At 34.7% G+C, this 24,117-nt stretch overlaps 1 protein-coding gene across 4 annotated transcripts in view; it reads right to left on the reverse strand.

The window, feature by feature from the left end:
- The window catches only part of GSK3B (glycogen synthase kinase 3 beta), a 304,997-nt gene that overhangs the window by 39,760 nt on the left and 241,120 nt on the right, over positions 1–24,117 (reverse strand). For 2 of the 4 annotated variants that reach the window (XM_069069985.1, XM_069069986.1), the window contains exons 9-11: positions 18,534–18,572; positions 14,943–15,129; positions 2,044–2,142 (exon numbers count right to left, since the gene is read on the reverse strand). In XM_069069985.1, coding sequence (XP_068926086.1) covers positions 2,044–2,142; positions 14,943–15,129; positions 18,534–18,572 — 325 coding nt within the window. The remainder of the gene's footprint in view (positions 1–2,043; positions 2,143–14,942; positions 15,130–18,533; positions 18,573–24,117) is intronic. The other 2 variants (XM_069069987.1, XM_069069988.1) reach the window with 1 other exon arrangement.

Genomic DNA, 24,117 nt, shown 5'->3' on the forward strand with positions numbered 1-24,117 from the left:
TTCGAAGTCCAGGACTCTTCCTGTTATATTTCTCTTATGGCACCATTATGACTTAAACTTTTGTTTAAAGGTATTTGCACTGTGGTTGTGTTTCTTTCAGGTATAAAGTTAAAATTTTCTCTATTTTTGATTTTTCCAAATTAAAAAAATGTAAGGGAAATTTCTCCTTTTATTCTAAAGTACACAGGTTTTCTGTAATAAGTTTCAGAACATTCAATGGGAAGTAAAATCAAAACATATTAAGGAAGAAAAACACATTAGACTTAGTTTTAAAAACATTTAAATGAAATTCTTGACAATATGTGCAATAATGGTTTTAGCACTGGCAGAAATATCTATATTACATGTACCTAACATAAACAGTAAATAAGGAAACAATATTTTAGAGGAGGCTAGATTTTCTCAGGCTACTTTTCTCAATACTATAATAGGAAGTTTATAAATATCAAAGTGGCTGTAAATCTCCCTGCTAATGATCAGAATGAAATCAACTCAAGAAAAACTCCCCAAAAGCCTTTTATGATTTCATTCAATTTTCACAAGAAATTATGAAAGTTGGCAATAAAGAAGAATGCCCCCATGTGTGCTGGGAAATTCCTGAATGATGGCTGTGGAATACTATTCAACAGAGAACAGAAGTTAGGCTTTAAAAATAATTTAGGTTCTCATCTGTATGGGACAGCTTAAATGTTATTCTATTTTTAAGATATGAAGAATGATGAGCTCTTTTCATGTCTTTTCTAGTATTAAGACACTGTAAGAATTAAAAACTAAATTAAGTTACAATTCTTTTACATCAATATCCAGGAAATCACTTTAAAGGTGTTGTTTAAGTAAAATCTAAGCTTAGCAAATAAAAAAACAAAATTAAAAGAATGCTCCTAAATATGATGAATAAAGACACCTGAGAATATTTATATGAATGGATACAATGTGAAATAAGAGAAGCAGGAAAAACAAATATACAATGATTATAACAATAAGTGAAAAGAACGCGCCCCACTCTCCCCCCATTGTAACTGAATGCTGCAAAATTAAAATAACCAAGCTTGGCCCCAAGGAAAAGCTACGAGACATCCTCTTTCCCTTTTTTGCAGAGATGGGGAGATGAACTATAGGTGTACAACTCTTTAGAAAATGCCAGACTTTGTGACATGTGGGCGATTTTTGTGGATCAACGACCCCCTGCTTCCACCATCACGCACTCTTTCCTTTTTTGCTATAGGGGACGGATAGCCAGGAGACTAAGTGGGTAGGGATAAATATTAGATGTAAAAGCAAAATATATCAGTGAAATTTTATTCCAGAAAAAGAAAAAAAACCCTGCTCTGTCTGGTTAGGTATTGTATTATCTAAGGGTGTGGGTGTTTATATGCACACGCATAGTTACACATGTGCAACACACATGCCAAAGGTATGTTACACACACCTAACATGCATGTGTATTATAGACACATGATTTAAACATCTTCATGCGCATCTTATTCTGATCCACATCCATACGGCGTGCATATGATACACATACATACATGTATTTATAGACAATCTGCATATAAAATGGAAAAGTCTTTATTAACCTCTTACTCTAACCAGGACTCTTAAAAGGATGGTGCTACAACCTTCTGCACATATCACACAAGGAGTCTAACTAACCCTGATGAAGCTGGTCACTAAAAGGCTGGCTATTCAGCGATGAATGTTTTGACCACAGAAACTCATAAAAACCATATATAAATTAGGTGTGGGGGGAAGGGCTGCAATCTGTCATAATAGATAAAGAGTATTCACAACAATGAAATCACGAATCTGAAAGTAATGAAGTAAAAATAATGCACCTTTTTATTCATTTAAACAATTCATTTATAGGACTATGTTTCTGGTATTCAGAATGAAGCAAATATAGACAAGGACCAGATGAATCAGAATTAAAGGACATATCTTCCCTTTCAGAAAAGATTGTGGACAAGGCTGTTCTACTCTCTCAGGAACAGTCCTTTCTCAGGAACAGAGGAGAGAGAAAAGACCCTTATGTGTTCTTCTCACCTGAAGCTGCTGTAGCATTTGTAGGGGTTGAAGCAGCTGCTTGAATCCGAGCATGGGGAGGGATAAGGATTGTAGCCAGAGGTGGATTACTTGACAGTTCTAAGAGAAAGTAAAACAGAACAGTTAGGTTTCACTTATAATTTTGAATGTCAAATAACCAGATAACAGTTTTTTGCAGAGAGAAGTTCTAGAATGCTTCTAACTAAAAACTTCTGCCTAAAAGACGATGATATAATGATCCATTAAAGGCAGTGGCCACTTGTCAATCTGTAGAAAGTATGCTCTATTTTCAAAGAATACACTTTATACATGATAGCTTTAATAAATATGTAAAAAAATGAGATTAGAGGGTGAGGATGTGGATGAATTGATGGTTTGAGGCAGAAGGAAGGAGAAAAATTCTGATATGCACCATTTCTGGCAAGTTTATAGATGCATTATGACTTGAAAAGTTTTGGGGATAGTGTCCTATTTGAATTAAGATAAAGTATTTCCTAGTAGCATGATTTTGTATCAGCTCATGTTATCCCTGAAAAACACAGAAATAAATTTAGGAAATATCCAATGCCATTTTACTATAGACAGCCCATTTAAACTGACATTTTACTTTTAGGAATGACAGGAGGATTATTTGTAGTTGGTATTCTAGGAAAAAAAATAGGATAATGAAGGAAGAAACATGGTGATCTGGACAGGGTAGGCATTGAACTTGGAGTCATGGAGATTTAGGTTCACATACTACCTCAGATATTTACTAGCTATATGACCCTGGGCAAGTTACTTAACCTCTCTGTGTCTTAATTTCTTCATCTGTATAATAACAGAATTGAACTGATTCTGAGGTCTCTTCTAGCTCTAAATCTATGATCCTATGACCACCTTTTTTTTTTTTTGAAGGGGGGAAGACAGGGCAATTGGGGTTAAGTGACTTGCACAAGGTCACACAGCTAGTAAGTGTTAAGTGTCTGACACCAGATTTGAACTGAGGTCCTCCTGATTCCAGGGCCAATGCTCTATTCACTGCACCATCTTGCCACCCCCTATGACCACTTTTTATGCTAAGAAATTCACTTGCACAATTTAAACTCTACTACCTCAGGCAAAAATTGCCATTCTTTTTTGTCCTTCCTTTCCTGCCCTGAAAGTCTACTACTTAAGCAAACAGCAAAGCCCCTTTCAAATACACATGAATAGACAGTGTCACTACAATAGAAAACTGAAGGCTTTTGCTCAAAGGCAAGACTTTTGTGCATTTTTAAAATAACACCTCAATGGGAGTTAGTAAAGAGAGAAATACCTTTAATAGAAAGTTTTCTATGATCATGAGTTCCATATTTAAAAGGAAATCTGAATATTAAGTGAAAATCTAAAATTTTCATCTAGAAATCATTGACCCACCTATAGGGAAAATTTGAAGACAATAAATAAAAGATAAAAGTACTTTTTCAACTTTTATTTTATTATTATTATTATTTTGCCTTTTGGAGGGCAATTGGGGTGTTAAGTAACTTGCCCAAAGTTACACGGCTAGTTTTTTTGCGTGGACGTCAAGTGTCTCAGGCCGGAACCGAACTCGGGTCCTCCTGACTCTGGGGCCGGCGCTTCAACTTTTATTTCTTAACTTGCTTTGTTTCCTTTTTAGTATTAGCTACCTCATATTTTGTTTCAGGTTACAATTTTCCTTCCGGTGTTGGTTCTCCCTATCCCCAAAGATCACTCAATTCCTGGTCAATTAAAAATCTTCCTGCCAGGACTATGCCAGATGCTCATTGGGTCTTTGGAGCTCCAACTGTCTCCTGGGCTCTGGATATAGAAGTACCAGCACATGTGGAATCATCAATGTTGGTTCCTGTCCAATACATTATTATGGCCATTACAGGTCATGGAAATAAAGCTTCTATGATGGTAAAAATCCATTATATCATACTTAAATCTGTTCTAATAATAATAATATCTCTCAACAGTATTATAAAGAAGTATGGTACAACATACTGGAATGATCAATGAACACAGAATCAGGAAGGACATGCCTTCATAATCCCAACTCCTATATTTACCAGCTGTATCATCCTGGACAAGCTCTGCCACACTTTTTAGTCTCAGTTTCCTAATCTGTAAAATGGAAATGCTAATTCTTGTAGTCCCTAAATCATAGGGCTGTTGCTGGCAAAATGCTTCATAAACTTTGAAGTGCCACAGAAATGTGAATTATTCCAAAAACCAATTTTTTGGGAGGCCTATGGTTGAGCAATCTAAATTTGGCCCCTGGGGTAATCTTTACAATCACCAGTTCTATGTTCTCCTCCATATTCTTTGAAGTTTTCTGCCTATAGGTCTTTTATCCTGATCACAAACTAAACTACTTATATACCTAATTATATAAGACTTTAGTGTATAATTAAAACAAAAGTAAAACTAAATTTTAAAAGATAATTCAATGCTTAAAATAAATGGCAAATTATACTCTTGTGAACAATTTCATTGCCATCTTGTTTCCATTAAAAACAAATGCAACATGATCCTCTGAAAGGTTTTGCTGAATAAACTAGACTCCTAAACAAATTAAAGCAGACAAATAATATTATGAAATATTGTAATATACTGTAAAATAGAAGAAAAACGCTTAGTAAAGGCTCTAGATTTGCACCACTAAAATCTTTCTATTCTTGAGCACAAAATTCGATTTTAAAGCTCATGATCTTTTTTTTTAAATCAATAGTGTCTTGTCCTTCATTAGAAACATAAAAAAAAGGTAGACTTGTTTTATGTATGTCTAAACCAGCTTTTCCATTTCCAGACCCCACACACCCAAGTATGAATATATTTTTCAGTGAAAACTGGTGTTTTAAAGTTATCAAGGGAGCAGGAATTCTACTAATTCCAGGAAGTCAGATGCAAAACATGTTCCCGCCTCCTTTGGTCATATTTATATTTATATTATATGTCATATTATATAAATATATAGTCATATTATAAATAAATTATTCTGAATAAAATATAAGGTCAAAAGGTACTGAGAAAGGCTCATTACCTTCCCTTAACTTGAGCCCTTAAAATGGCATAATTAAGGACTACTCATTAAAGACTGACCAGAGAAGAGTGCTAATCTTCACATTACTTGTTGAAAGTTTTTGAGGAGTCAGAATCAGATGGCTCATCCTCAGCTCAAGCACTTTCCTGAGTGAGACCATTAGGGAACCGAATTATGTGGCTCTTTCCTTTCCCATCACAAATTTTATGAAGCCTCTTATAAGTTTATCAAGTTTTAAAAAAGGCTATCATTTGGAAATGTGGATAAACTTTTCTATCCTTTATGAACAGGCTTGGCAGTTTAATAATGGAGTTTATTATGCTTTCTTAGGTTATTTTTTTCTAATCAGAAATTTTGAGGGTGGATTATGTTCTTGCTCTTAAACTACTCAGTAACATCATTCTAGCTTAATTACACAAGGTGCAGAATTTGGCTTATAAGTCATAAATTATTCATCAGGTGCTGGATATACTGCTGGGGATATTAAGGTTGAAAAATCATGTTCAATGTTTCACATATTTGGAAGAGCCACCTAGTCTAACTCTCTCATTTTACAGAAGAGGAAACAAGCCCAGGAAGCTAAAGGGACATAGTTGCCCAAAGTCACAGAGGTAGTAAGCAGTCAAGCAGGAATCTGAACCCAGATCCTCTGACTCCATATTTAACACTCTTTCCAAAGCACTATGCTTTGCTTTTACATGCCCTAAAAGGAAACAGAGACAACTACTGGTCAAAAGAAATAATTAAATGTATATACTAGCTTATCAAGAAAAATTTAATTATATACTCACTATAATAAGGCAGAAATAACAGAGTAGATTTTATTAAAATTTCCATCTCAAACAGTTAAAATTAAATAAAAAGTAAAGGTATATAAGGGGTAAGCCTAATTATCTGGAAAATTTGCTCATCCTGACAATACCTGATGAGGTTCTCTTGTTAATCTCAATTTTGCTCTTTCATGCTATGGCAAATTAGTTTTAATATTTCAAAATTTGGAGAACAAATCCGCATTCAATTCTATACTACAATTATGTTGGCTTCAATCAGATATCACTTCAGACCTTGTTTTTCAAGACTGAAGGCCTAATTTTGTTTATTCTATATAATACTTTACAATTATTGGGTATCTATTACCTTATCTGATTCTATAATTCCCCTATATGAAAAAGTACCAATATTACTAGTCCTAATTTACAGATGAGGAAAATCAGGTTCAAAGAAGTTAAGCAATGAATCCAATATATTACAGCTGGTAATTGATAGAGCTGGGACTGGAAGCTTTGACAGCAAGCCCAATTTCTACTAGACTGTGCTATTTTTCTTCATGTAGCAGTCTGCTAAAAATCATAGAATTTTAGATATGGAATGGATTCTAGTAACCATCTAACTTACCTGTATTGTTTTTTAAAGATGAAAAGCCAAGACTGGGGAAAAAGTAAGTTGCTTAAGGTCAAAAAAGAGTCAGTAGTTAATGACATTATTAAGACTAGGAAGGCCTATTTTCTGTAAATAAATAAATCACCCATTTCCAATCAATCACCATAAGGCCTCCCTTCATCCTCTACAATTCTACTAACTTCTATTAATCATCCTCTTCTACAGTTCTATTAACGTGTTTATGTAGTTCAGATGGTATTTCTAGATTTGATTAGTAGATTTTTGGTTTTCCCAACCAATATATTCCCTTATGAGGCAGGTATTTTGCTGATATCACTGATGAGTAGCATGAGTTTGCACTTTCAGGAGAGCATCTATAATAATGCATATGTCCTTTTCCTTCACTGTACATCGCAATCTTATATTAATTTAAGAAAAATTTGGATTACCTTTACTTAAGGTATCTTAACTGCTTATATGAAAATTTTTTATTTCAGTCTATTTATACATTTTCCTTCTCTTTCTGCAGTTCATCTCCATTCCATTTTCTATTTTACTACTTAGCACATTATACCAACAACTTTAATTCTAGAGATTTCATTGGATATGTTCTTTCCCAGATAATTTATAAAAATCCAGATACTTTATTGGACCATTAATGGAATAATCCTTAGAAAACACATCAAGAACCCTACCATTTGTTTCCTACTTCTAAGTCAATCCCCTAGTCTTAGGGAAATAGGAAGGAGCCCACAAACTCATGCAGACTTAAGTTTAAAGAATAGTTTTAGTATACGAAACCTTTTTAAGGCTAAATAAATTATATCTATTTGTTTCCCTCTGCCAGTATTTATACATGCCTCTCAAAGGGACTTCTGGTAGATCAGACAAGCGGGTGTGATTTCTTGTTATAAAAACATTTGCTTTATACAATTTCTACTTTTTTTCCCTTTCGTATGGTTTTTCTCTTTGTTGTAATGCTTCTTTCACAACATGACTAACATGGAAATATTCTTGATATGATTGTACACATATAGCCTACATGAGATTGCTTGCCATCTTGGGGAGGCAGAGAGAAAAAAATGTGGAACTCAAAAATTTTCTAAAAGTGAATGCTGAAAAATAGTATGTATTTTTTTTTTTTTGCCTTTTAGAGGGCAACTGGGGTTAAGTAACTTGCCCAAGGTTACAAGGCTAGTTCTTTGTGTGTGGGTGTTAAGTGTGTGAGGCCGGAACCAAACTTGGGTCCTCCTAACTCTGGGGCCAGCGCTTTACTCACTGTGCCACCTAGCTGCCCCGTAAGTAAATATTAAAAAATATTGCTTTTCTTGTTATAGGTTGTTTGTTTGAGGGTTTACAATTCTACTCCCTTAAAAAAAAATACAGATCTCCCAATTACATGGGATGTAAATAGAACTCATGGGTTTCTAGTTTCCAGGTCTTTCTCTGAAAACTTTTATGGATGAAAATCATGCTGGCAACTTTAAACTCTCCATGCAGTATTCATTTGTTAAGTTCTTTAGTCAACACTCTCAAGTTTCTTCAATATGGCATATATGCCATTTATTTAATTTCACTGGAGTGTCTTCAAAACTGGATATATGCTATTTGGTATTAGTAATTTGTTTGATTATAATTCATTAGTTAATTCTAGAATGAATACCTTGTACATTACAACTACTTACTGCCTTTCTCACAAGATAATATGAAAGCAGGAATCCCACAGTGCTGATTCTTCCAGGTAGTACAGGGTCTCCTCTTAGTGACACAGCCCAAGGGTGTGTAAAAACTGTCCCTAATCTACCTTTCCACCTTAATCATCTACTATTCCCCTACACATAATTTATGCTTCAGCCAGAATGGACGACATGTTCTTCCCCAAAATTACATTGTCTTTTCTTGCTTCTGAACCTTTGCTTTTATCATTCTTTGTTCCTAGGATACTTTTCCCTCAGATGTCCCATACAATGAAGCTTTATGCAATCTTCTCAGCAAGAAATGTGCTTTCCATTTCTTGTCACAGCACTTTGCTCTTACTACTTAATATGGTACTTAACACAATCTGTTTGTTATTACAGTGATCTGTGGGCCTATTTTTCTCCCTATGAGACTATAAGTTTCTTGAGCGGAGGGGCTATTTATTTCTGAATAGAAATAGTAAGAACTTGTCTTATTCCCTCTTTTATTGCCTCTCAGACCTTGCTTCATCTATTCTCTCTCTCATCCTCAGTCTTACTCTTAGCAATATTAATACTGCCTACATATGTGCACAGGTTTCCTTCAAGCTTAAAAAAAAATTTCAACCTGATCCTGCCATCTCCTTAAAGACACGATCTGTCCTAGAGCTTACTTATTCTTCTGCTGCCAAATTCTCAGAAACAACTGTACTACCTTCACTTCCTCACATCTGTTTTAATAGTTTCTGAATGCAAAACTCTACTCCAAGTCTCTAAAGGGTTACCAGCAGTCTCTTATCTGCTAAATCCAAAAGGTCTTTTTTACTACACATTTTCCTTGACCTAGCTGCTGTTTTTGACAATGCTGACCATCCCATCCCCTCTTCTCCTGGACAATTTCCCCCTGGCTTCTGTGATACCTTCTTTCTTTTAGTTCAATCTCTATCTGGATCTGCTCTTTCCTGGTCACCTAAGTGTGGGTGTCTTTCAAGGCTCTACCTTAGGTCTTCTTTGCTTTGTTCTCCTTTGATGATTCTTATCTGCTCTCATGAACTCAATTATCTTTCTCTGTATATGTCTCCCAAATAAAAATATCCAGCCCTAATCTCTCATAGAAACTCTAGTCCATTATTGCTAACTACCTAGTGGATATCTATCTGAATATCCTATCAATTTCTCAAACTCAAGGCCAAATAATCTACCCAAACACTAAACTTCTTTATTTCTGTTGATGGTATCCTGGCTCCTACTTATGTTAAGTTCATGACCTCAGTGGCATCCTTGACTTTTACCTCTCACATATAATCAAGTGCTAACTCTTCTCAATTTTACATTACTCTACATTCACAACTCTTACATCCATCCGCAGTATGGTACAGTAGTGAGAATGCTTGATATGGAGTCAGAGGATCTGGGTCTGCTACTCGCTTTGTGACTTTGGACAAATAATTCACTTAATCATTACGGAATTCAGTCTCCTCATCTGTAAAAAGAGGGGGCTGAATGGCATTTAAGAGCCCTTGGAGCTCTAAATATATGATACCACGATGCTACCTAGTTCAGGCCCTTATTATGTCTCACCGTGACTAGTTTAAGAGCTTCCTAACTGGTCTTCCTACGCCCAGGCTCTGTCTTTTCTAATATACATTCCACAAAGCTGCTAAAATAAAATTTTTTTTAAAGCACAAATCTGTGTTACTTCCTTACTCAAAACCTTTCAGGGAATGCTTATTGTTCATAGGACAGAATACATACTCCCTGGCCTAGTAGTTGAAGCCTTCCACAATCCAGCTCCTAACGTATTTTACCTGTTTTATTTCACATTCCCTACATTTACAATCTCCAAATTTCAGCTAAACTTGAATACTAGCTGTTCACTGAACTTGACATGCCTTTTCCAGCTCCCTCTGTGTATTTATGTACAAGTTGTCCCTTGGACCTGGAAAGCACTTGCCTTCTCAACTCCATTTCTCAGAATTCTTAATTCTCCTTGAAGGCCCAGGCTTAGGCATTCCACCTCCATGGAAACCTTCCCTGATTTGCCCCGTTTGTGTTCTTTCCTTTCTAAAATGATCTTATAATTACTTATTTATGAACATGTGGAACTTTCTTCCCACCCCACCAGTCTGTAAATTCCTTGAACAAAAAACAAGTAGAGTTCAATCACTGGTTAGGAACTGCTACCATTGTTCTTATTTTCTGTATTCACTGTGCTTTATTAGCACAGTGTCTGGCATGTAGTTGGTACTTAACACATGTTTAATGAATTGAATTTGGATCTCTAGCACCTAGCACCGGTGCCTTGCACTCAGAGGTAACTGATGAATGCTTCTGAAATGAACTGTGAGCGCTCAATCAAAATTTACTGAATAAATGAAAAACTTGCTTGATGTTCTCAAACCATCTATATTCATTTTCATCCTCCCTCAGGCAACAGGATGTATTCATTGGGCTGGGGAAGTTCTAGTTTTTTTAATATTTGCCTTATTTTCTGAAGGCACAGTTGCCATGAAGCAGATAAATAGCTATTTTTTCAGGTCACTCTATGAGTTACTGCATTTATAGGTACAGATATTCAGAAGGAAATGTGAAGTATTTCACAGTTAAGCTATGGCGGGGAATTTCTTTACCCTATGAAAATGACATCTACAGGCTCTCCAATGGAGAATATGGAGAGGTTGGGCTTGGAAATTCTTAGGTATCTCTTTTTTATTGCTTCCTCAACTATCAATTATGCTCATTCTGAGAAATATGAAAGAAGCCAGCTTTTTATCCTTCTTCCTGGTACATAAAAGCCATAATTGGCTATCTGGAATAATACTTTACCAGACTGATGCCTGTTATAGGCCCAAGTTATCACATTATCAATGTGTTCTTAACTATGTTATTATGTAAAGCAGGGGATTTAACAGAATTAATTATCTATTTTAATATAGAGAAAATGCTGATGTTCTAGTTTTATTCTAGCGTAAGTTTTAGAAAATAATTTCTTTATGGTTTAATATATTGCTAAGGGTATGTTTAAAAACTTTCATCTGGCTTATTACAAAACTAAACTCTATTCATGTATGCTCAGTCTTCATAATTTACTGCTCCTGTAAGCATAGTTACTGACTTAACTTTATAAATTAAGGAGCATGGAATAGGCATTCAATATTTGCTGAATGAATCAACCTTGCAGTCAATATCCAAGCCCCATTATTTAAATGCTGGTATCTAGTGTTCATTTTAAGTCTGTATCGGCATAGTGACTACACTCCTGCATTCTGGGCTTTCAAAACTGAGGTTCTATTACAAGTAAACAAGATTATTCTACAGAGATAAGGAGTCAATCCTCTTTGAAACAGAAAACAATGTGATGCAATTGAACTAAAATGATCTTCCCAGACAGTAAGATCCAAGACAGACTTAGTTGGGGGAAGATGATAGGGTCACATTATTAGCTGGTATGTTCATAGGACAGTGCTGTATGCATATATGACTATACTTATACCAAGATGAGCTCCACAAACCATTAAGAAATGAAAGTATATTCACAGTCATCTACCCACAAACATGTACCCATTTACTTCTAATTACTGATATGTACATACATAGCCTAGATAGTGTACATATAAACCAACAAAAATGCCAAATGTACACAGAATATATACAAACTTGACCCTACATATTCACAGAGCTTTACATTTAGATAGCCCTCATTAGAAAGAGAATACATGCTCCTACAAAGTGGAATGTAAAGCAAATTTCTTTATAGAGAATCCTATCTTGCTTATCATCTTCCAAAAAGCATTCCTACATAAATATACTTCTTTGATGTGTTGATCTCTGTGTACCAATAACAACTGTTCCTTTTCCTGTCTTCTCCCAACCCCAGGGTTGGGTAATCTAAACATCCTATTTCCTATTGCTGTCAAGCTTTGTGTCCACCTCATATGAGCAGTTATTGCTGCTCTGCACCCTATCAAGTTGTTTGCCAAGAGCAGCACTGTCACTGGATTAATGTAATTATTCAAAGATGAGTCACTTGGATTCAGAGGGTGTTAAATGAATGAAATCATTTAGATGGACACTGATACAACCTTGGCCCTAAGGGTAGCTGGTACAGGGTAATGTGCACCTGATACATGGTACCAAAGTGCTGACTTCCCCAGGTCCCATTTTCACTTACCCAGGGTCATGTTATTAGCTAACTAGGCAATCAACTCCTTATCTGTCTATTTAGGGAGCCAAAAATACCAATAGCAAATGAACTGGTGATTGCATCCATTTATTTTAAGACTCAAGTGTGAATTCATAACACTGATGTTTTTGCTTTATGGTAGGAAGAAGTGGACTAGTACAGCCATTTCAACTTATTCTACACATAAATACTAATATTTACTTCAAATAAAAATATTTGAGCTTATCTCCATTTAAAAATTTCTCTCCTCACTCCTAATTTCTCTGAGAGCCAACCAATTTAGAACTGCTATTTTTTAGATATTAGATAGTCTGATAAGATATGAATACTTGTTCCCATTCCCAATATGGTAATTGAGTTTTCATTAGTACGTACTGGTAGAGGAGAAATTTCTAATTGAGTAAACTTCGTGATTTTCTTTAATTTTCACTTACTCTCTAGTGCATGACATTTTACTTAAAAGTAGGCAAATATTACATTGTTTACAGATTGGGAAATGTTTAAGAAATGTATAATACATCACATATATTTGCTATCTTTATTAAAAGTTTTTATTCATTTAAATGTACTATTATTTAAAGGAATAGATATGGCAACAATTGCATTTCTCCCAGGACGTAAATTTTTTTTAAAGAACACCTTCTAAATAAGCAAAATGTTAAAAATGCAAAAATGGTGGCAAATCTTGGGTTAAGAAGTTTAACTTTGTATCTAACGCTGGGGATTTGCTGAATATTTATTTACGGAATATTTAGTGCTGAAAAGAACCATAAAGTCATTAAAACTAACCTCTAACCCAATGTAGTAACCCCTAATTTTTATTATGATACAAGGCAACTCATTCCTTTTTAGATGGCTATAACTGCTATAAAATTCCTTCTGACATCTACATTCCTATATCTTCTACCTATTGGTCCTAGTTTGTTCTTCTGGAAGAAGAGAAAATAACACAAATTCCTCTTGTACGTGACGTGTCTTTAAATACGGCTATCATGCAATAATAAACTCTTGTAGTTTATTCAGGTCTAGCTCTTTAAACATGTCTTACAGAACACTGTTTCAGACAACTCATCATCATCATCTTGGTTGCCTTTCATTGGATGTCAATAGCTCCCTTAAAATGTAGCACCTGGAATGGAACATAACACTCCAGATGTGGTCTTACTAGTGTTGAAAACATGAAGACTATATCATCTCCCTTTGAACTGTAGACCAAACTTAATGTGTTTCAATACTATATTACATTAGCTTTCTTTGGCAGCTTTCATATTATCAACTTTAATTGAACTTAAAGTCAAGAATAACTTCCCAAATCTTCACATGAACTACTTACTATCAAGCAAGGACCCCCCTCCACCTTGCACTTGCACAGATGATCTTCTGAATGGAATATAAAACTTTATGTATTTTTCTAGGTTCTTTTCAAGTATGAATTATATTTTGGGAGTAGGCTGAACAACTGGTAAACTGTGTTATTAATTTACTGAAGCCAGTTAATACAAAAAATCATGGCTTCCTAGTGATCTGAAAGAATTAATATGACTGAAATACTCAAAAGACTTAACCTGTTCCTAGGATTGTGGCTGGTGTACCATGAACTAATCACGTCCCTCTTTCCCTCACAAAATGGTAAACATATTCTTTGATCCTCTTCTTTTTCTCCATTCCATATACTTTGGTCAATCTAAGCTTTACATCAACCAACATGTATTTACTGAATGTAAAACACTTTTCTATTAAGTACAAAAATGAAAAGAAGCATCACCATTTAGGTATTAGAGATTGTATGGTTTTAGGCATATTTGAGAGGTGAAGGGAATCTGAAGGAATTAGTGACAATCTTTGAAAGAATACATATAAGGTTCCTTTCACATAACTCCAGTACTGTGAATAGAATTAAAGGTACAGAAGCAAGAAACATACTCTGCATAAATGTTAGAAGGGCTGGTGACAATCCTAATCTTCACATCAGATAATCAGACTGAAGAAACGATAAACAGTAACTACTCATTTATAAGTTTGAGTCTTGAGGCTAACCTAGAGTCATTATTTTAACTAAAAACAAAGACAGTCTGTGTCTTTGGGAGAGTATTATTTGTTTGACTTAGGTAACTATTAATGGAAAAATAACTTAATAATAATTCTGTGAATCATGGACTTTACTCCATTAAATTACACCTCTGTAACTGTTAACTAAGTAGCCTATTCAATGATATCTGCTAAAAATTTCTGGAAGTTTCTGTCTACTAAAAGTCTTTTTATCAGCCACTATTATACTTCCAGATGGGAAAGTGAACATTATACCTTGATGCTTTTTTAGCAGTGTATACACTTTTTATCAAAATTAAGCAACTCCTTTGAAAGATCCCATGGAAATCAATTTTCCTCTTTGGTCTATGGTTTCTTCATCTATAAAATCAGATATTCTCCAATTGCTTCCAAAGATTGCTTCCAGCTCTAAAGTTTTATCATTCTATTAGTTTAACCAGTAGAGGACTCAAAAGGATGCCTTCTACTTGCTCTAGTACTTAATATTCCAGTTCTCATCTTTCCAGTTTTTACTAAATTGATTACTACTTCTTGAATTTACAGATTGGTTTTTTATAGTATGTGGTTTCCTGGAAATTACCTTGAGTGGTGAAATTGAAGAGTGCAGGTGTATCTCGCCCATTTGGTAATTTGACATTTGGGTCCCGTAATTCATCAAAAAATGAATGTGCACAAGCTTCCAGGGGTGTCAATCGGGCAGTCGGGGTATATTCCAGCAGACGGCTACATAACGCAATTGCCTCAGGTGGAGTTCGGGGTCGGAAGACCTACATGACAAAAAAAGATAGATTGATTTGTTTTTCATTATAACAGGTGAGCAATTAACCCTCTGAGTAATAAGTTAAGAACTCCCACTAATTACACAAACATAACTGCATTTGGATAGGGAGCCTTCTAAAATTTAAAGGGTTAACTGCACATGATTCACCACACTGGGGTGAGGATGAGCTGTCAGTGTGAAAGACTATATGAGGAAACTCAGAGAAACCACTGGGAAAGAAGGCACAAATGTCTAAAAATGCTGATGATACAGTAGAGCAATCAATCATGCATATAGAAATGATATATATGTAGATGGGATATAAAAGTTGAAGTTCAGAGAAAGAGGCAAAATTAAGAAAAATTCAAGATGATGAAAATGAAAAGTTCTTGACTTTTTGTGACAGAGGGCGGAAGGATGCTTCTTTTGGATGATTTTGAGCAGAATAACCGTTGATATGGACAGCACTGTTCAAGTTTGGCAGTCAACGTCTTAGAGAAAACAGAAAGTTGTTTATCCCAAGCCTGCAAAATGTTAATGATTTAGTCTTTCCTATTTAAAAAAAATAGATTATAAGTTATCTGGAGAAATTTTGAGATAACTTAGATTTTGAGGAAACTATATTGTTTTCTTAAACAGTTGTCACCAATGGTCATTTATACAGATCATTCTTCTTTAAAGTTTCCTCTATGCACAAAGTGGGGAGACTTTTCCTCTCTATTTAGGGCCACTGACATTAAAAAAAAGAAGTGAACTGAAGGCCACACATCTAATTCCGTAAGCACATAAGAAACAATACTTCACTTTTCTATCTTTACCAATTAAGAGGGAGAGGGAAAAGTTGAGGGAAAATGAGGAAAGATGGGAATAGAAGTCGGGAAAGGGGGCAGTGATGGATAAGACAGCATAAAAGTAGACTAAAGGAAAAAGACAAAAACATAACAACTAACAATGATAGTCATTTAACAGAGGGACAAGAAAAAGGACGAAGGGAGTGAGGAAGGGATGCACAGTGGGTTAGAGAGAGGTAAAAAAGAAGAGAGGGAGGGATGGAGAGATATGGAAAAAGAGAGACAGAGACAGATAAAGAAGCAGACAGAATGACAGAGACAGACACTTAAGGGAGAAGAACATAGAAGGAAAAAGCACCTATAGAAAGAGACAAGGTAAGAGAAACCCAGGGGATACTAAACTGGTTTTTGAAACTCTAGTATTATTCACTGGATATGGGCATCAGAGCAAGTTATCACTAGAGTACTAAGAATTTCAAGAAATAGTTTAGAAGAGTCCTTTACACATGTTTGGAAAACAACTTTTCTGCTTTTATTTTCAAATATCAAAATACATATTTGAAATAAAGGTTTGTTTACTCATGAAATTCTAAAAAAAAGTTTTATAATTAAAGGCAGTATGATGTTGTGGATAGAGTGCTATCTGGAGTTAGGAAGACCTGAGTTTGAATCCTGTCTAAAGCACATAATAGCTGTATGACCCTGGACAAGTCACTTAAACTCTCTATCTCAGTTTCCTCACCTGTAAAATACAGATAATAATAGCACCTAACACAAGATCAAGCGAGAATAATGTTTGTAAAATGTTTTGTCAACCTAAAAGTACTACATAATGCAATTTGTCATGATTACTACTTCTAAAGGAATCACTCAGATTTAAAGAATTCATTTTGGAACCTTAAGAATGTTGGTTAATTTATTAGCTATCCTTGAAAGTCCTTTTCACAAGAAAAGTCATGTTTTTCTTTGCAAGATACTGGGCTTAGAACTACCTGTTCCATAGTATCTAAGAGTAATGATCTGAAACCAGCTTTTATTTCATGTTCTGAGCCAGACCCTCTTTTCTCTTATGCCCCTTTTTGAACCATGCCTACCCTTCAGGTCCCAAATAATAATAATAACAAATCCTAATTTTTCTGGGCTCAGTTGGATCCAAATGGGAGATAGAGAGTAACATAAAGTTATGACCTCAAAACAAAACAAAAAGACCTCACAGGAACAGATTGAGCAATTCCACAACTTTTCAATGGTTATTTTCAAACCTAAGAGTCTTTTCTGAATGGGGTGGCCACAGGAAGGACACATACGGCAAATGTTCTATAGGTACCACAGCTGTGACCAAAACATCACTTCTTGGTAGTTGCTCTCAACAACTGCTGAAATAATCATTGCTTAGAGGTTTCCCACCTTTTTTCTGTATCACCTAATTTCCCCCTCAGTACCACATGAAAGACAAAGTTGAACAGTTGTCTTTAATGCTCCTCCCTGAGGACAATTTCCATTTACTTGAGAGTATATGGAATTACGTTGCCAGCATTTTTCAATAAACATGAGCTAATCCAAAATGCTTTTGCACCAATATGGGAGCACATAAGCCACTCAGCATCACCAAAAATAGAAATAAATACCTCCTGCTAACATTCAAAGTGCAGGGTAGCTGGGCAGTAAGTACATTTTAAATGGAGAAATTTCATGTTAACATCAACGAAGATTATCTGTCAAAACCAACAATAAATCAATGTTGTAAATTTCTCTCTTAAAAATAAAAACCCCAAACCAAAACCTCTTTGGTGCCTTGTTGGCTACAAGTACCCATCCATGTTGGTACTAAGACATTGTTTATTAGCCCATTTTGTCATGGAATCCTGACTCATGGAGTCAAAGAGTTAAAACAACAAAGAATAATATCCATTCCGATAACAAACGTTAAGACAGACTTAACCTGCAATTACAAAGTTATCCACTGTTACTTTAAACCCTTTGAGTGACCCATGATGAGAAAAGCTTTGGTTGGCACTCTGTGGATAAACTTTAACCTGAAGATTATGTGGGGGTCATTTGTGTTGGGTCAAACCCAATGCCTCCAGAGTTCGGATTTCTGACCACAATACTGGGTGTAGTAGCAAGTGACTTCCAAGTTACAGCCCAAACAGGAACATTGCTCTTCTGGGTTGTTACCTTTGTGTCTAAAGAAAAGGAGACCGACAGAACTACTGAAATTTGGCTTTTACCAAAGGAGTTTCTGTCTCTGCTGCATCCTCAATTCCTTACTTTCTTAAACTGTTTAACCTCCAGTTCCACAAATAATAAACAACTTTTTTTTTTAAATAAAGGAAATTTAAAGGAAAAAAAACTCTAATTGTTAAACCTGTCTGGAACTATAATTAATTACTGAGGTCAGTGATGAAGACAAGATATAACATATCTAAACAAAAACCTTTCTACAGAGTGATTTAAAAACTGAAATCACAGATGCCTTGTTATAATTTTTATTCTATTATATTTCAAGAATGAAATATATGTTTCTTTGCAGCATAAATCTCTAACCTTTCAAAATTCCTTTCCCCCAGTTTTATAGGCCAGCCCTAATAATTTGAAAAAAAAAAAATTAAATACATACCCGCACTCCTGAGGTGAAATGTCCTGTTCCTGACGAGTCCTAAAGATGATAATGCAGTGAAATAATCCAAACAGGGGGAGTCAATCCAAAAGAGAATAGTCCAGCAAGGAAAAATATATCCAATGTTATAAGAAATCCATGGTGTGGGGGACATAGAAAATGTTTATACAGTTATAAACTTTAAACATCAGTCTCCATAGTAGCAAGTCCAAGTTTTGAAAATTATTTCGCCACAGTGTATGTAAAAAAATTGATTGCGCAATGGTGAGGCATAGTAAAGAAACATCATAATTTTATTTTATTATGTTCCAATGCCAGTGCATTTATTAAAAAAATACAAAACCAAAAAAAGTTAAATCAAAATTAAATCTAGAAGTAAAGGGGTAATTAAGTTCCCAAAGTAAAGTATTTGGTAGTCCTCTTGTACCGGATTCATTGTCCACAGACATGGGGGGATTGGGGGGGGGAGGGCCAGATTAGCCTGCTAATTAGCATGTTAAATCCCTATGTACATATTTTGTTTTTCTCCATAAATGTGTCCAAGGGACACAGTATAAAAAAATTCTAAATTAGTGTTCAGAAGAAAATAAAAATATTTGGTCTGTATTATTTTTTGAGTTTTCAAGCCAGATAGTTTATAAATTTGTGTGAACTAAGAACGGATCAGGCCACCGCGGATTATTCTCCATTTTGGATTGACTTCCCCTCTAATGGATGTTTATTTTGCTGACGTTCTCTCATCTCTTTAGGACTCTTCACGAAATTGACATATCACCTTGGGAGTGCGGGTATGGACTTAATTTTTCTATTGTGGGCTTTTCCCCCTCATACCCTTGCACCCATTACTTAAGAAAAGAAAAACTTAAGAACATTCTTTCCTTTTGGAATAACTCACTAAAAAAATCCTGAGCCTTTTAGCACTACCAATTCAACACAGTTCCACCTATAATTCTACCCAATTCACCCACCAAAAGCTAAACAAAAAGATATACAATAAACAGTAATATTAAGGGACAGTCACAGTTATGGGTGACAAGCACAGTAATGTACACCAACACCTAGTACAACTGAGCAAAAAAAAGTGACAGAGGTAGTGGTGTCGGTTATAAAGCATAAGAATAAAAGATGGTACAACTCACCAGTAGCTGTGAACTCCCTTGACTAGTGTAGAATAATTTAACATTCTTTTAGGATAGTTTCTAGTGGGGGAATTAAATATTTTTTAATAAAAATAAATAATCCGCGGATTACTTTTAGTCTGCAGACTAAAATTTAGCATACGGATTAAAATCCGGCCCATCAGAATAAAAATCTCTCAATCTAAAACACATCCAGGTGGACAAAACATGAAATCAAACCAAAAGAACTGAGTGCACAAAAGTAAGACTCAACTGGGCAGACTAACATTTAGTGCGCAGACTAAATATGGCCAGCCAAATGTGCAGCAAGGCCATGAAAATCCCAAAACACCCCTGCAAAAAACAAAAGCAAAAATAAATAAGTAAAATAAAAAAGGCCAAAAAGAAAATAGGAAAAAGGAAAAACAAAACAAAACAAAACACTGACATGAACTTTTAAAGTGATCCAAATACTACCTCACCTGTGCAGCAACTCATTTTCACAAGATGAAATAAACAGTCTCTCACAATAGTGGTCCATAACAGAACTAGCAATACATCAATTTCCAGTTTTCAAAAGTTAAATATCTTTTGGTGTTGAAAAAATGCAAATAAGTCCTAACACAGGAAATTTATAGGTGTAATTTTAATCTAAATATCCCAGAATAGCCTTTGACTATCACGTTTTAGCCTGGAGAAAGTTTTTATGATTAAATTAAAAATACTTTATAAAAGAACCTTTTAGAAAACAATCATATATACCATTTCAAATCCTATGTTAAAGTAGCTTCCTGAAAGCATCAGATCTAATTCTATTACATTAAGAAGCCAAATGATCAATGTAAAGTTTCTCATTTTCCATGGATATAACCAGTGACAATTAATCTAAACAGAACACAAAGCCAGTTCTGCTGCCTGTTCCAAACGGTTCCTCCTCAACTAGTTGATACTGGGATAAATATGAAATACTGCCACAGATCTCCAGTTACAGACCAAATACATGCAATGGAGTTCAGAACAACTGACAAAAACCACATGCTCAAGGATACAAACTTAACCATTACTAAAAAATATCTCTATTGCAATTAAGCCTCTGTTTTCAAGTTACTAACTAAAATTAGTTACAATTTAAAAACAAACACAGAATGAGATGTCACATTAAACACAGCACCAGATGTTAATTTTTACTTATTTGCTGCACATTATACTGCATTAGTTAGTTGATTAGAAGAAAAGCTTTGTTCTACTTAATTTTAAAAGGCAGGGACAATATATAATATTCAAAGGGGGAAAAAAACCTAATCAATGCCTTTTCAATTTAAGCACCCTTAATTAGTTTAACTTGACTCTTTGGCATCTTTTATTGGGGATGGTTTTTAATGTTTGATATGAACCTTATATACAATGATCATTCAAAGACCGAATTAAAAGACTACTTTATATTACTACAAAGTGCTATTCATTCAGGTCATACTGCTAAATATCCTTCTAAAAAGTAAGTTGTTGTAATATAGTCATGTATGGAGAGAACAAATAACCTAAAGGTAAGTTTTAATAAAGACAAAATGAGCAAATAAAAGTTTTTTGAAACTGCATTTTATTTCAAATTAGACTGATAGATTTATCTCTTGCTAATCTTGTTTTGAAATATAAAATGAGTCAAAAAGAAAATTTCATTATTTTCCTGGGCTTTAAGAAATAAATTTGTGTTTGAATCAATTTCTTAGCAATGAAAACCATTCCAACCCAAATTGCTAATCTTGCAGGTTCAATTTAAAAGCTTTTATAGACACTGAGTATTATTAGATTAATTTATATTGAAAGATTAGAATTCAGGCAGTAAGAATAAAAATTTTTTACCTGAGAATATTTCAGTTAATGTTTAAAAATTTTATAAAAAAGTGTATTTACCTATGAGTAATAAAACAGGGTCATATTTAAATTAACAATAAAGCTCACTAAGATTGTTCAGTTGTCCAATAAGACAAGATCAAAATTTAAAAGTTACTTTTAGGACCTAACCCAGAGTAAAATGGTAGTATAAAAAATTCATGGTCCTTAAAAATAGGCACTGTATTGTTCACCTTTACATTAGACATAATGCATAGTAAAATGCCTTGAAAATCACATACATTGGGGTGGCTAGGTAGTGCAGTAAATAGAGCACAGGCCCTGGAGTCAGGAGGACCTGAGTTCAAATACGGCCTCAGACACTTAAAACAAAAACTAGCCGTGTGACCTTGGGCAAAGTCACTTAACCCCAACTGCCCTCCAAAAAGCAAAAAGAAAATCACGTACATTTAAATATTTACTGAATGAATTAACCAAAAATTAATATTGAAGCCAAGTTTAAATCCAGACATACAAGGAATGCCCTACCAAAAGAATCCAAATCCAATAAAATGGTAAAATCATATTGTTTACTGATTTTTAAAAGGTCTTCTTACCCATTACTTCCCTAAACTATAGAAATGCTTTATTTATCTACGATGTTGCAGGAAGGAGACATTCCATAATTGAATTTTTCAGATAACTGAAGCTTAACCCCTTCTAAACACTAACATTTTATTCTTAAACATTTTAAAACAGAAACCTCTCTGAAAGGACATCTCTTGTACCTTTAAAGGAAGATACTGCATATAATTTAGCCTTTTTTGGATAGCTTAGGTTCTTCATTTCACCTCATTTATTCTATATCTAAGTAGTCCCTAATTATATTTCCCAGCCATCTTGCCTCAGTATCATGCGGGTGCTCTATCTCCTTACACACACCTTTCTAGCTCTAGAGTCATAATCAAATCAATACTGCCATCGATATATGGAAAGGCCATGTCAATCTACTTCCCTATGGCTCCTTTTACTATCTTTTAAACTTTTTTCTGATGCCTGAAACATATTTTCTCTTGGAATTTCAAGACTCAGATTTCAAGTGCTACCTTTCCCATGAAGCCTTCCTAGACTGACCTCCCAAGGTGCCAGCATCCTACTTTCCAAAACTATCTTGTATTCATCTTCAGTATATTCTGTACATACTGACATAATCCCATCTATCCCATCAGAATGTATGCTTCTTGAGAACAGAGACTGTTTCATTTTTGTCCATGCATCCTCAGTGCTTAGAGCCTGACACGTACTACTATGATAAATGCTTGCTCACTGATCACAGACCTAAGGAATAGGTTCTTAAATAAATATAGAAACCTCGGGTACTCAAGGAGAAATAGCAGGAGAATCCTTTAAAAGGAAATACAATCAAAGCAATGAAAAATATCTTGCTAAAAAGCACAATCATTCTCCTTTCTCATTTTAAAAAAGATATAATCAACATTACCGTGAGAATAAAAGCAGAAAAAACTATTTGGAATTATGAAGCATTAGATAAAATTTTTATAAGAAAACACCTTTTACACATTTACTGAATATCTAGTATGAACGAATAAAAAGCATTTGTTAAATCCTTAACATGTGCCCAGCATTGTGCTAAGAGCCAGGGATGCAGGCACAAAAGTGACAAAGTCCCTGTCCTAAAGGAGCTTTCATTTTAACAAGGGAGATGCTCATAGAGAAATGATGTACCCTCTCCAGAGGCCATGGTAATATGATTTTATTACCTTTATCAGAGAAATGGGAGATGGGGGTGGGGTGAAGAGATAGAGGTACTTTAAGGGATTCCAATAGTCAAGACTTAAGACATTTGGAATACCCTGTATAAGTGTACCCACCTGTGAGTTGGGAATGGCTCACGTTTCCTAATTAAAATGAAAACTTAATGAACTACTTTTAGTGACCAGTCATTCTTGCTTACTCAACTGCATAGTACCTGCATAAGTAATAAAACAGGCAAAGCAATTAAAAGTTGACCTACAATGATCATCAGCAACAGATTATTTGTTAAAATTCTCACTACCTTCACAAAGCTTTCTCTACTCTCTACCTCAAATAACACAATCCCCTGCTTAATTAACTAAACTGCTCAATGACCAGGAAATTGCTGAAGCAAATATTAGGGAAGTGATTAATTTTTTTTGCTACTGTAACCTTAGTGGTAAATAGACATTCATATTTATATACTTATTTAGTTTGGACCTAGACTGGTCAGAAGTTAAATGTCTCGCTGCCTGGACAGACAACTAAAATTATTGCACCTTAGAAGTTCAAGTTAATAGTATTTAAATAAAGGTGATTTGCTTTGAATTCTATTTCAGCTGCGAGTACTGGAAAAAGCCAGATGAGATAGAAGAAAAGCATAGATTCTTCTATTTGCCTCTTGAAATCCCATTCCAAATTGAACAAAAAGTACAAGGTACTATTGGGGAATTTAAAAAGTAATGAAGATTTAGAGAATATAGAGAATTATATATGTACATATATGTATATACTTATAATTTTAGCAACTACTTTAGAACAGCATGATATGTTATTGGGAATTTTATCAGTAGGATTCTTTATAGCTGAAGTTGTCATAA

The sequence above is a fragment of the Petaurus breviceps genome, unplaced genomic scaffold, assembly GCF_028583685.1.
Source record: "Petaurus breviceps papuanus isolate PSGF00001 unplaced genomic scaffold, PetGlider_PUasm1.0 90792, whole genome shotgun sequence".
Classification (NCBI taxonomy): Eukaryota; Metazoa; Chordata; class Mammalia; order Diprotodontia; family Petauridae; genus Petaurus; species Petaurus breviceps.